The following is a 14,710-nucleotide window of genomic DNA, read 5'->3' as shown; positions in this document are numbered from 1 at the left end:
ACACATAAGAAAAAAAGACCTCTTGCCCAAATGTAGGGAGGTAGCTGGGCAGCACAGATGGAACACAGGTCACTGAGGGATGAGATCTGGGTTCTTGGTCTGGCTCTGCTCGTGATGCACCTGACATGCTTTTCCTAAGCCTGGGCTTGTGCATCCCAGGCAATGGGGGATTATGCTAGAGAAACCCCCAAAAACTGCAGATGAGGTGGTATATTCACCAGGTATAGGACAGTGACAGCCAAAGATACTTGTTTGGTCCTTCGGCAGAGCCGCTTTGCACAGCTTCACACAGGGCTGCTTATACGATACAGAAGTAGATTTTGTTCCCTGTTCTGTGCCACAGGGACTGTGATTTCCCTACAGAAATGTTGCAAGGCAGTATTAACACTAAGATTTTCTGAGAGTGGAAGGACTGCTATTGGAGGGATGCTAATATTATGCAGAAAGGAAGAAAAAGCTAGACAGTGCCCTAGTTTTAACTGCGTCATGTGGAAAATACAGGATTGTTTTCCTAGTACTGTTTATTTTCCTAAGTGTAGCTCTTCAGAAAAGTATTATGGACCCGCTATTTAGAGAGAAAAGGATGCACTGTACTTTATGCTGTTCCATAGCAGGCTTTGAAGCTGTTCAAAGAAGAAGCAGGAATGCTTGCTGGGGGGTGGGGGGTGGAAGTCTTTCATCTTTTGCCATAAAGGTCAATTGCTTTAACACAGGTCTCAAGCTGAGCATCGTAGAACTTCATCCTGAACCTTTGAATCCAGATGTATAGACCTTAGACATACATTTATTTGTAATGCAGTCATTGTCAAAGCCACATGGGAGTTTCAGCGTATTAAAATGCTAGATTTCTGACATGACTTTCAGAAATGGGGAGGAAAAATGCAGTAGCGCTAATAAATTCTCATCCCCTTTATTTTCCACAGCAAGAACTTATTGACAGCATTAGTAGGAAGTTGCAGGTGCTGAGGGAAGCACGGGAGACACTTCTGGAAGACATCCAAGCAAACAATATACTGGGGGAGGAGGTAGAGGCCATTGTGAAAGAAGTCTGCAAACCAAACGAGTTCGACAAATTCAAGATGTTTATTGGCGACCTTGACAAAGTGGTCAACCTCCTGCTGTCGCTATCAGGTCGTCTGGCCCGTGTGGAAAATGCCCTTAATAACCTGGATGAAAATACCTCTCCAGAAGAACGGGTGAGAAAGGCCAATAATAATATCACTACATTTAGTGAACCTGGTGTGGGGGTTTTTGCTTGGTTTTGTTTATCTAAATTGCAGAGCTCAAGAGGAGGGATAGTGAATGGATAATTCTCATAAGGCCATTTTCTTTAGATTTCTTAAAACTTTTCTCTTTGCCTTGCTTTTAAGTGGTGGTTTAGGGTGCAACATACTGGAAAACAGACTTCTTAGCAAAAGTTGAAAGAAAGAGGGGAACTACTGATAAGAGCATAAAAAGGAGGCAAACAAAAATATTCTAACAATTCAAGATTGGAAAAGGAGTGTCACTTTGTGCTGTAATGCAGAAATCTTACGGACTTCTTTATACTCAGCCAGGATCTTGATAAAAATCTATAAGGTTATTACAAAGAAAATGTTTCTCATCTAATACAGCTTCCCCCACAATTCCTAGGAAGAAACAAGAGCAAGAAATTACAGGACAAACCTTAAAAAAAAAAAAAAAAAAAAAAAAAGGCAGGAGGGAGGCATTGCAAAAAGAATTTTTCAATAGAAAACATGTTTTAACCAAGCAGAATAGCCCAGTAATGTTGCAGAGGAATCCCAGTAGATAAGTGTTCAAAGTGCTCTTACCTGTTGGATCGCACCTCTGCTGGCAACACTTTGTTTAGCTCCAAATCCCATCAGGCCTTAGCTGGGAAGGAGGTATCTAGTGATACAGATATGCACCAAAGAAGAGGTGTAGACATGTGCGAAACTTAAAGGCTAAAATAAATAAAAGGGGGGGGTGGGGGGGGGTATGTGTCAAGTGAGTTTAGTTTCTACAGTTAAATGAACGTGAAGTGGGATTTTTGGCTTATAGCTGTGGACTGAAATGCCAGCAGTCCACCTAAGTGTTGTAACAGAATTTTTTCCACAGGCTGTTGATTCATGTTATGTTTCTTCAGCGTGTTCTGTTGTTTCACCGATAAGAACCAGTAAGTGCTGGGACTAGTCTGAAGCTGTGTTTTTGCTGTTTGGCCCCAGCTGCTGCCAAACATAGTTGTTTAATGGCTTTCCAGACCCCTTTCTGACTGAGGCAAAGGGAAGTTATTTGACAGCTTATTAGAGGGCAGATCAAAGCTTCTGAAACTTAAGGAAATTTAATCCTTCTTTAGACTTCTTTTTTCTGAATGTGGTTGCAGTTGCCTAATGGGCTCAAAGATGGGAGTGTGAGCTGAGAAAGAGCTACCAGATGATATGATCATTTAAGAAACACAGTTTGAGAGCTGTGATAAAAATAGCTTATTGGCTAGGTGTGGAAAAGGAAGAAGGGGAGTAGGTGGTGTAGTAAGGGCAGTCAGAAATTGTGTGTTCTGCTGTCAAATTTAGACTGACAGAAATCCAAATCCCTAACATATTTTAATCCCCATTCATCTTCTCATGCACTGACACGAAAGTCTTGCATAGTAACATCAGAAATACATCTAAAAGTCTTGGTCAGAGATGCTTGTCAGATGGATCAAGTCCCCTGGTAGTTTAACTATAAATACAATGCATGTAGGTTTACATGTGCATTTCTTTGAATTCAGACTGGCGCATGTGGCGCTTTTGGTTCTCCTTCGGTATTTTATACGTCACATGATGATATTTGGTGTACTACTAATGTACCATGTAAACAAAAGAGGGGAGATTACTTCCATCCCTGGGGAATCATAGGCCTAGTGATCACTGATTTTTTTGTTTGTTTGTTTGAAGCTGATGTTGCCTAATAAACATTACTGTGATAGTTTTCCACTTTCTAGGAACCACCAGCAGCTCAGCAGACTTTCTAAATAAACAGTCTGTCAGTAGGCAAATAATCACTGCTGGATTTATATTCTGACTATTAGATGCTGTGTCATAGGTCTCTTTTGCCACAAGGAACAGTATCAGGTATTTCAACTTTAACTCCTGAAAGAGGCTTCATTTGAAATAGCTACCAGCTCCCTTCCTTCCACACAGTGAGACCAGTGTCTTCTCGTTACTTTCCTTATCAATCAAACCCAGAGTGTGTTGAGAACCCTAAAGCGCTGAACCAGCAGTCCACAGATGTGATCAGGTGCCTAGACCCACAAGACCTGTTATTGTAAGACTAGAGACAAGTGCCAGGGATAGTAGTTTAGGAACTGGATGCTGGGAAGTCAAATACATGGAGGGAGTTCCTCTTCGTATGGCTATGGTTCAAAACAGTGAACAATTCTTGAAAAAAAAGAAAGAGCCAAAGATTGTTCCATCAGAGGAGCTTCAGATGGCCTGTGTTTGGCTGGAGCTTCAGAGCAATGGTAACTGCAGAAAACCCTTCTGCACTTTGCTTGGCTTTGGTTGGTTGAAGACGGTCAGATGAAACCATCTGACATCATTTACACCTTTAGGCCTGGTGAGCCATTTATCCATTGCTCAAAGAACCTCCTCAGGTATGGTGTCTTGAGCCTGCTACAGTGTGTTTCACTTTATCCTTCAAAACAGGCTTTCTGGTGTCAGTCATCTTTGACAGAGGTAAAAGCAAATTAAAGACGTATCTCATTTGCCTTCTTTTCTGCATCCCACTTCTCTTAGGTATTCCCTAAACCTCCACAAAGGCAGAGGTACTAAGGTGTCATGCAAAGTTCATAACGAAAGTAGTGTTTACTTTCCTTAAACTGTCAGGTTACTCATGTTCAACTTAAAGTCATGCCATAGGCTTGGTAAGAAGAAACCACACAGCTTAAATCTCAGGACTTGTTATGAAGGACTAAACATTTAATTTTTTCTTGTGTCTGTTGACAATGATAGCAAACAGCTTGAAAAACAGAGCTATTTCATCCCAAGGTTAGGCGGGTAACTACAACTGAGCTACCAGCTGGTTGATACATGCCCTCTTGTGTTCATCAAATTCTGTCTAATTCTTCTGCTGCTGCTCAGTGTACACACAAGCTGCAAGGCTGCCCTGGGGAGCGCTCTAGTCACGCTCCCGAGTTTGGGCTTGGCTGTTAGTTCCCTTGGTGAATTTAGGAGAACAGTACTTCCATCTCTTTGCAGCAGATAGTTCTGCTTGCAACTTGCAGTGGGATTTTTTTTCCCTGGCATAAGCTCAAAGGAAGATTAAACTGTGGTTTTTCTAATAATGTGTGATTTCTGTGACTTGTCTTCTATAGCTGTCTTGAACCCTGAATTAATCTAGGCTGTGTATTTTAAGTACATTGAGAGCACAAGTCTGAAGGCGTTTCACCCTCTGAGCTTTGTGCTGTCTATAGAGAAAGATGCAGCACAGGATATGTGTGCAACTCTGACAGATAAGTCTATTAAAGCTTGCTGGTCTGTATCCCCCTTTGTCTCATACTTCCATCTTGAAAAGACTCTATTTTGTAGTCTACAAAAACACTTTTCTGTAAATCCTTCAGGCTTATTATAGCATGTGTGATTTAACATACAGTCCAGATGAGAAAAATGGACACATTTATTTGAACAGACTGTGGTTTATTTGAAGACATAGGTTCTCAAAATTCATCTCTGAAGCAAAGCTAAAAGTTATGGAGTGGTACCTCTTAGGGGCACTTTTTAATTAAGTTCAGAAGTCTATACAGGAATTCTTGACGTCAGAGTAGGCCAGCCATACTCTGTTGCTGGAAAAAGGCGATCACTTCTAGGCAGACATCTGAAATGGGTCAGATTAATAATGCTCCTGTTTCTTTCCATATACTGCTAAAGGAGTGTAGCTGAGTGATTCAGGTGTGGCTGTCTACTGTGTAGACAGGTGAAGTTGGATGAGATACCTATGTGTGGATGGGATGTAGCTCCTGCCTTCTTTCTTTGTGTGTTTCTCCATTCAGCCTCCCTTTTTCCTATTTTGTCTCTTGTGACGGCACAAAGCAGAAAGTTTACAGCCCTTTTGGGAAGATAATACTGTTTTTTAACTTTTTCTTCCCTCCTGTTGCCTTGCCCCAGCTCTCACTCTTGCTAATGTCTTAAGACCACATGACTTCACATCTCATGGAGAAGCCATGTGGATTGCAGGAGAACTGCGAAATACCCCAGTGTCAGGAGCTGTGTAAGAACAAATTGCTGCATTAATTAGTCTCTTTCTGGGTTCTCTAACCACAGCTGTTTCAGTGTGGAAGTTTGGTGCTGTGTATTGAAGATGTAAGACATTGCTGAGTGAAGTCTTAATTTGTAGGACTTGGATGTTTCTCAAAGGCAACTGTATTTTATGTAACTATTTTGAACTACTAAATAGTAAAGTAGTCTTTGAAGTTCTTGCTATTGAGGCCAATAGAAATTAATGGTGCATCTTTCATTGATTCACTACATTTTTTCCCTGTTTGTTAATGCATTTTATTAGAATAAACTTTAAAGAGCAATCTTATTCCCCCTCTCCAAATATGCAGGAAAATCTTTGTCTTTGCAGATAAAACAGACTTGAGACTTAAACACTGAAGGTGTTGTCCCAACCTGGTGAACCCAGTGAATTTTTAACTGTTTTTCTTTTCTCCTAAGCGGACATTGGTAGAGAAGCAGAAACTGCTGACCCAGCAACATGAAGATGCAAAAGAACTGAAGGAAAACCTGGATCGTCGAGAGCGTATTGTCTTTGACATTTTGGCGAGCTACTTGAGTGAGGAGAACTTAGCAGACTATGAGCACTTTGTAAAAATGAAGTCAGCCCTCATCATTGAGCAGCGAGAGCTTGAGGACAAGATCAAGCTGGGGGAAGAGCAACTGAAGTGTCTGACCGATAGTCTCCAACCTGAACGGCTCAAATAAGAGGGCTGAGTTTGACCAAGGATGTGAAAAATGGGAAAGATGGAAGGGATGGGGGAGTTTCCAAGTACACAAATGAGTATCTTGGCTTGTCTGAGTGTCCAGTAGAGAAACAAGTGCACAAGAGAAAAATAGCTCTCACAACAGCAATAATGCTCTCTTTCTTTTTTGGGATGATGTATTTAATTTTTTAGAACACATTTTTATTGCTGGACTCTTCAGCTGTTTCTCATTGCTTAACTTACAGAAAGCTCCACAGAAAAGGATAGACTCTTAACCGTTCTGCTCAGTAAGTTCAAAGTCTGTGGCAGTTGTGCATGCAAACAGCAATGTTTTTTAGAATAGGTTGTATTCTTTCTTTATGTTCAGATGCTGTACAGACTGCTGGGAAACCCAACAGCAATTTATGAATGCACACAAATTTAGAAGCTCTAAATTTAGTGACTTTTTTTTTTTAAAGACACATTAAATAGGGGAAGCGTGCATCTTATAGCTAATATATTCAGATTGCTGAAATGTAGTGTCACTCTGATCCTGTGGCATCAGACACTTTTTTGTGATATTGTATATAGGATGGCACTTTCCCCTTGCAGAAAATAACTTTAAAATCCGTCTCAGTTAAACACTTTTTAAACCAGCTTGCAAATCACCTAATGGCTACCTTGCTGAAGATTTTTTTTAAAAATTATTTTGCAAGACATATTTGTACACCCTCTTACTGCAATGCAAGTGATTTTCTTTACCAAGTTGTACTTGATTTAAGAAACGGTCTGGAAGTACTGTGCTGATTTTGTTCAAAACATTTCTCATCTAAATTATTTAGAAGGCTCATTTGCTCTTTCTTGTGCTTTTTTATGCATGGTCTTATTCTTCTTCCCCCAAACCCTCTACACTTTATGAAAATAAATGTAGGCTGAGGACAGTGCTTCTATTTTTCTTCTGATTGCTCAACATTGTGATAGTTTTATGTAGACAGTTAAGTTATACTGAAGTTGATCTACATAATGCTGTTCGTTCTTTCCGCCTTCTCATACTACCAAATGCAATATAAACACTTCTGCCATGTAAATACTGCGCATTACTTGGAACAATTCTGCTTTGTAACTGTGAACATAAGTGGGTTTTGTTTGTTTGTTTTTTCCATTGCACAATGATAAATGAGAGGATGCTAGTTCACAGTACCAGATTACTGGTTGTGTTCTTGTAATACTGCCATTGACTTGTAACAGATTATTTCCAGTAGCTCTAAAAAGAGATGCTAACTGATGTTTTAGCACAGTAATCGGTTATGCTGACTTGCTCAGATACCTACAGAGAAATTCTGTAGTGTCTAAGCGTCAAGTACTATGTTAAGATAAAGTTTTGCAGGCAAAGGAAAGTCTTAGATGACTTTGTGTATATGCCATTTATATTGTAGTAGGGAAAACATTTATCTCTCCGTAGACAAACAGGTTACCCAACAAGAAGCCATTTTCAAGGCTGATGTGAATGCCAGTGTGTAGCTAAGCAGGTTGAAAAATAAAAGTAGTTAGGTGTTGAAAAGAGAGAGAAAAGAATTCTTCCTACTATTCCTGCAGTGGCAGCATTCACAAAAGTTTTTCTGTCCTTACCTGAATTCTCTCTTTTGCGGGGAGAGAACCGGAGAGGCGCTGATGAGCGAATTCCTTGCGAGTTGGGGAACTGGGGAGCAAAAATCTTCTGGAACCAGTTCCTTTACAGACAGGTGCAAACGTTAAAAGGACTGTTGCCCCCCTTATAGTGCACTATTTTGTATACCTGGACCAAATTTTTAATGACATTATGTTGATGTGTATCAGTTGAGGTCAAATGGAGCTACCGTTTTACAAGACCTACAGCTGACCTTTGTTTCTTCCTCCTAATTCAGAAATGTAGTCTTCTGGCATCTCACAGTTATATGCTGCTATGTTCCTAGGACAAGTGATCCCTTTGTCCTTAAACTTATCCCTTAACCATAACAAACCCCAAACTAAACAATTCCCAAATAAATTATGCTTGTCTTTTAGCTTGGAGAAAAGTGTGCATTGTTTTATCTGTGGCATTTTAAAAATTTTACATATTGTGGTTACTCTGAAATGTGTATGTGAAATGTGAATAATAATATAATTACAATGTGTTTGTATACAGTACTTTGATTTAGATCTTTCTGATAAAAAGTAGCAATATTGTGAATGCTATATATATATTATACTTTTCACAGAACAGTTGTGTAGACACCATTCTCTCCTTTCTTTTTTCAAAACTGTTGAAAATCTCTCACCCTGGGAACCTGAAGATGGTTGCCTCCCAATGTTATATGTAAATTTGTAAATAGCTATACTGTTGCTTTTTGAAAAAAATCTGGTGCTAATGTTTTGCCTTTGGCATCCTGGGGATGGCTGTTTCTTCACCCTATGTTGTTCTCAATTCTATAGATCTCTTTGTATAGTGAAAGATTTCCACTATGTTTCTCCAGCTGTTTGGATCCTGCAGCCCAGAGTGAAAATGTACAGTTTTCCTGCCTGATGCTTAACACTTACCTACTGACAAATGGTATTGCTTGACTTTGAGAAAATAAACTGTATATTTCAACGTAGAGTTAGTTTTTGTGTGCAGTTTTAACTGTCGAAACCTACTGTTTTGCTGTGCAGTGTTAGCCATCTCGTGGTGACCATCAACAGTGCCTATAGTTTTTAAAGGCCAGGCCAGTTATCTTGTGGTCTGAAGTAGCTTGCTGTCTTTTCACAGATTATTTAACATGTTGACTAGTTGATTATTCTCAGGTTCCCAGTGTAAGTAAGTAGCAGAAACGTGTTCTTGTCTATTCAGTATTTTAAGTGTGCGAGTATGAGAGGGCAGGAAGGAAGATGTGTTATGAGGTGGATAAAATAAATCAGTCTCCCACGACTTACAGACTATATACCAGGGAAGGAGTTAAGATTTTTCTACTTGGGCAATTACACTGTTTTGGCTTCATCCCCTGTTTAGAATGATACTTCATATGGAAATATCTAAAGTCAGTGGTTCTCAAGATTTTTTTTTTTTTTGCAAGAACAGATCACTGTGAACTCTCCGTCTCTAACAGACTTCCACAGAAACTGTTTAATTTCAATTTAATGGGGGTTCTCAGATTAACTGCAGAATCTTCTGCCTTATTGGCAAACACTGTCAAGTGTGCAGAAGTTTGTAGCAGAGGTGACCACAGATAATGTTTTATAGCTTGATAAATCATCCTGGAAATGAATAGTCTGTGAAGGTCTTTATCATAGAAGTTATCTGGGAAAAGGAAGTTAGGGAAGGAAAAATACTTGGGTATTTGTAGGATTTTTCTGAACTTCTAACTGCTTTTCACCCCTTCTCTCCCTCTGCATGTACATGGACCCACCTCTGTGCCTGGTTTCCTGGGTGTGTGGTGGAATTCTCATAATCCAGGATGGCAACTATAGGGGAGTAACAGTCTAGTATTTGTGTACTGTTTGAATTGGAAAAAAATTGCTTTTCTTTAAACTGAAATTAGGCTATTTTCTGGTTTGGGGTATTTGAGACCCTCAGATTTTAAAGGAGTCACTGTTTCACAGTGTTCTTTCCTAATCAAGCTCTATTGATTGATTTTGGTGTACTCTAATTGTCTCAGTTTTTACAGCTGAAGTAATCTCTTGGCAGTCCAGTAGCTAGCAAGGCCTTATAATGAGTGTGCAGTAGAATACTAACTCTGATTTTAATGGCATCCAGTCATTTATTGCAGAAGTTCATAGGTTTGTTCTAATTAAGGGCTTCTCAGTTGTGGGGTTCTTTTAGAGTATAAATTGTTTTTTCTACATACTTGGGTGGAACATGCCCACAGAGTAGATGTTATAAAAATTAATAATTACATCTTTAAGGTACTGGAATATATATTGTCAGTTGTCAGCAGTGGTAAATTGGTCATCACATTCACTTACTGTAGTTCCAGTCTGTAACTTAACTAATCATAATGATCCACAAACTGTAAGATGGGTTGCCTGTGTGGTTTAGCAGCTCACCTCTGAAATCCTGGGTTTCCTTCTCCCTACTTACTGTTTTGATAATGTTTCTATGAATGAAGTTGTTCCATTTGAAATAGGTTTATTTAATACATCTCAGGAGAAAATCTGAATTGAAATAAATTCAGTGCAGTTTAAATAGCAGAAGGTAGTTTCTCTCTCAGACTACAATAGCACACCTACAAGCAGAGCAGGTGTCTTTTCAAGATGGGTTATGTTTAGGACCTTTTTCTCGGTTGTAACCATGTGGGCAGATAGGCTGAGTTTTATTTTAGTCAAAGCAGCTGAGCCTTTCCTGAGAACAAGGCTAGTAAAATGCATTTCTTTTTTTCTCCCATGTTAAAAATCCTCACAACAGCTTCATTTTTACGTGCTTTGATGTCTCTGTCTTGGAGGCAGTCTCCTAAATTTGGCAGGGGGAGATGGCCTTGTGTCTAGGCTGTGCCTTCCGCTACTGCCAAACATGTCAGTATTAGTGAAGTGTGTTGCTATAAATCCAATTCTCACTTCCTCTGATTTCTTCTGGACACAACAAACTGCTAAGTGGTGAGGTTAACAAGAAACTTACCCACTAACTGTCGTCACCTATTGCCCGCTGCTGCTTTTGAAAACCTTGCTTGGTGCTGGCTGCTGCCTTGGGTGGGATACGGAGAATACCCGAATTACTGATGTGGTGGTTTCTGGCATCTCTTCTGGGATGAAGCGGGACGAGGAGTTCTGTGCATCTCCTGCTCGCTAGGTGTGAGTTGTTAACCTAAAATACAACAGTACCGCTAGCAACCAGCCAGATTCCCACCACATACCCACTTTTATTGAAATATTTTTATTTGCTATTTGTGATTGCTTGTCTTAACACAGGAGAGATTTTAATTAAAGCAAATAGATTTGTGACAGTGGAGCTGAAGATGTACAAGGTGTTGAAAGATACGGAAGAATAATCATACTTCTTTTCAGTAACATGAATCTCCAGCAAAATGGTATCTTACTGAAGCCTGCATGCTACAAGTCATAGGTGAGAATACTCAAGAATTCTAGATCTGTGTTCATATAGTTTAATGGAATTAGTGAAAGAAAGACTTCTCTTAAGCACATACTAAGTTGCAACTATGTTAACTAGACTTCATTCATTCCAAGCAACTTCGTAAGAGAAGCCAATACTAGCTCTGGAAAAGCTGTGGTCTGACATGCATTACCAAGAGTTGGTGGTTTGCTGCTGTTCCTTGCGGTAGCACCGTTTGCTAGCCGCCTGATGGAAAGCGTATTCTGTAAACCGCGTAATGGAGGCATAGTTACAAGAGTTTCACCAAAACGCTATTTTGGTAGAGCTATAAAGTCCAAAAGCCTGAGAGGCATTAACAAAATCCTCCCGATGAAGATTGTTGCAAGCATTTAATTTCAACATGTGTTTCACTTTCCAGCTGTCTGCTCTTCATAAAGTGCTTGTTACTCAATAAGTTAGGCTTGTGTCTTTTCTAACAGCCTCAGAGAAATATAAATACAATGAGCAATTGCCGACTAAATAACAAGCAACAGAAGATAAGATTATTTATCTCAGTATCTAAATATAAAAGCATGAGTCTTCTGAGTACCATTCATAGCCACTCCCAAGAGTTACAGCTTCAGCAGCTTCCACACGCAGGTATGGTTCCTCCAAAGATAAAAAGGGGAATCAAGCTGTGATGATCAAGGTGGCCAACACTGACCTGAAAGGGGTGGAGCAGCCAAATTATTTCTATTAATAATGGGGCGATACAGATCTCCAGGAGGTGAAAACTAAGAAAACCTGGAAGGATCAGTGCCCTGAAGGAAGAAAAACTAAACCAGTGGTGAAGTGCATCAGGGCTGTAAACTTCCTCCTTTTCTCTTTCTCCGTACGTGATACAGCAAAACCATGCTGTCTCCATACGCTAGGGCAGGCTTTTTTAATTACTGCAGTGTAAAAAAACCTTAAAGCATCTTTGAAATTTAAACTTATGGGGAACAACTCGGAATTTCAGAATCTGGGGTCTCGCCGTGTGAGGAGGAGACCATCGTGCTCTTAAATTCAGTAATGCCGCTTTCTTGGGTCGGGAGACGCTGGCACAGCTCTCTGGCACTAATGAGCACTCGGCATTAAGGAAAACATCATCCTTTCTCTCCAGTCATCCTAAATTCTCTAAACAGCCCAGCTAGCGAGGTATGCCGAGGTGCTTAAGTTGCCTGGGCTGGGAGGTGAGGGTGGTTTGCGTTTTATGCCACACACCGCATGTTTGCTGAGTGACTGACCTGGCTTGTTCTCCGAGGTTTTTCTTCCATGATTGCCACTACTTAAGAGCTTGCTTTACCACCGGGCTTTTGGTTGAGGGCAGAGCAATATCCAGTTCCTGCTTAAGCTGGATCATCATGTGCTGCCAAGAAAGCATGATTTAGAAAGCCAGAAGCAAAGCAGGCCTAAATATTCAGCCCCGGCATCTGGGTACCGAGAGGGAGCAGAGGATCTTGGGTTTGTGTTCCTAGGACTACTTAGTTCATGGTAGGCAGTCGGTGAATTAGAAAACAGAAATAGTCCAGGGAGAAGGGTGACCAGAATGCCCCAGTGCCCTACCTACGCTCCAGACGCAGAATATTACATCAGGCTCTGAATCTAAGCTTAAAGTGGTGGCTAATTGCAGCGTAAGTGCCAAAGGCTGTTGAGGACACAGCTACAGATGCACCTTTCTTCTGTTTTTTTTTAGTTTGAAGTGCCTGCGTGCAGACACTGATGTTAGTATAACTGTTGAAGTCCAAATCTTCCTCTTCAGCTTGTATGGGGTGCTAGATCTGGATTACCATTTAGGTACATAGCTGGTGGCCTAAGTTAGGAGCCTAATTGGCCTTGATTGCCTCTATAGGCAAACTGAGATAAGGTTACTGGAAGAGCTTGGTTCAACCCAGATACCTCTCCCTTCCCTACCTCCTCCTCTTTCTCTCGGAAGACAAAGCTAATTTAGGCATTGAAATCAAAAGTGGGATTAATCCACGCCTTAGATCCCTAGCTCAGCATTGAATTCTAAAAGCCCAGGTACTGTGGTGCACAGCATTCATTGCGGGTCTGCATGTCAAATGCCTGCACGTACTGAAACCTTTTGATTTGAATACAGCAGATACGTCTCTGGCATTGGAGACCCAGGGATTCTTAAAAAACTCTGTTCAGTCACTCTGTTCTCCAAATCCTGTGTGTTTGTATACGTTTATAGTTCGAGAAGTAAAAAAAAATAGCTTTTCCTCCTATTTTTACTGCAGTGGGGAGAAAAAGAACTAGGTGAGTAAACTCTGTTGTCACACTGGTTTTGCAAAGGTGGAGTTATTTAGACCAGCATTTTTACGCGATGGGCAGTTCCACCACACAAATAAGAGATGATTACAAAAGAGGCAGAGTGGTCACTACTTGCCACATATATGGCAAACAATGAAGAGGAAAGTTGCATAGAGTGAGAATGTTAGTCTGGGTGTGTTCAAACAAATTGCCGTTTCATACAGTGACATGCAAAGCAATTAATCAAGGAGCAAGTGGTGATCACATGGACAGGGTGATGGCATATAGACCAGAAAAGAAGCACTTTCAAAAACTGTGTGAGGTGACAGCGAATTAACAGCTCATATGAACTTTATGTTCTAGGGAAAAGGCTGCAACACTGCCTTGGAAGAGAACATGGGGAGAGCAGGATCTTGCTAGGCAATATTACTAAAAACTTTCTAAACTTGAGAAATATTGTGTCTAATTCTACTGTCCATATCCAATGCAAAGGCGTTGAAAAACTGGAAAACATGAGAAAAGACTCATGTAAATTATTAGAGAGTAGAGAGACTACCTTGTAACAACAAAACCAAAGAGCGCTTAAGATCCGAAGATCAAAACTGGGATTTAAAGATTGCCGGGTATGCACTACCCAGCATCACATACAAAATGAGACTCATTTAGCAGAGAAATCCCTATCAAGAACCAGCAAGCACAAGATAGACACATGAAAATAAAAATTAGGTGCAAATGTTCAAGGGTGTCAGGAGTACAGTACTTTTGTCATGAACAGCGGGGAAAGTGTGCAGTGGGAAGGTCAGGCCTTAAGTCTCTGGAAGTCAGGAAACTCAGAATGAAAATTTTATGATCACCATAAATCCACCTTTCGTGTTTGCAGTTCTTACATTACATGGTCACATACCAAGGTGTGACTACTTTGGTAAATATTTAGATTGCCAATGGTTTTATAACTGGGGTCTTAAAAGAGCCGAAGTAATTGTAACACGTGGCTTTTGTAGACTGGCAGGTCGGCAAAATAGGTGGGAGTTTGCAAGCCCTCAGCTTGCAGATGGGGCTTGAGTGCTCCAGGCAGCAGGTCTCAGGCGATCTTTCTTCTTCCATTACAGACCCTCTCCACACATGCATCTCCAGGTACTGCTACAAACTCTTCTCCTTATACTAGTTCGATTAGTTACTTTTGCTAAGTACTAGATTACTAGATGGCTTTCGTTTTCCCTTGTTTTCTGAGATAAGGCCTTGTACATGGGTGAGTCTCCTACCAGTGCTCCTGCACTGACAAACTTTACTTTCCGTACAACGTTTCCCTGGGCCAACATAAAGCTGATCTCTCTTCATCTGCTCCTTCCAGGTGGTTGCCCCCCTTCTTGAAACTGTCCCCTGTGTGTGCAGGAGCACGTATCGTTGGAGGATCGCTGGCCTTTCATCTCCTTTGCCTTGTAATTTGTAAGCTGGCTACGTAGTGCTTTGAGGGAAAGCAG

The 14,710-nt window shown here is 40.6% G+C and overlaps 1 protein-coding gene across 1 annotated transcript in view; it reads left to right on the top strand.

Moving 5' to 3' along the window:
• SHROOM2 (shroom family member 2) overlaps positions 1-8,529 on the top strand; it is a 137,661-nt gene extending 129,132 nt beyond the window's left edge. Inside the window, exons 9-10 of the mRNA XM_010581599.1 lie at positions 924-1,196; positions 5,673-8,529. Coding sequence (XP_010579901.1) covers positions 924-1,196; positions 5,673-5,939 — 540 coding nt within the window. The 3' untranslated portion in view covers positions 5,940-8,529. The remainder of the gene's footprint in view (positions 1-923; positions 1,197-5,672) is intronic.
• Positions 8,530-14,710: the final 6,181 nt, after the last annotated feature.

Source organism: Haliaeetus leucocephalus, unplaced genomic scaffold (genome assembly GCF_000737465.1).
Source record: "Haliaeetus leucocephalus isolate CR32 unplaced genomic scaffold, Haliaeetus_leucocephalus-4.0 Scaffold795, whole genome shotgun sequence".
NCBI lineage: Eukaryota > Metazoa > Chordata > Aves > Accipitriformes > Accipitridae > Haliaeetus > Haliaeetus leucocephalus.
This window is presented reverse-complemented; position numbering and strand designations above follow the sequence as displayed.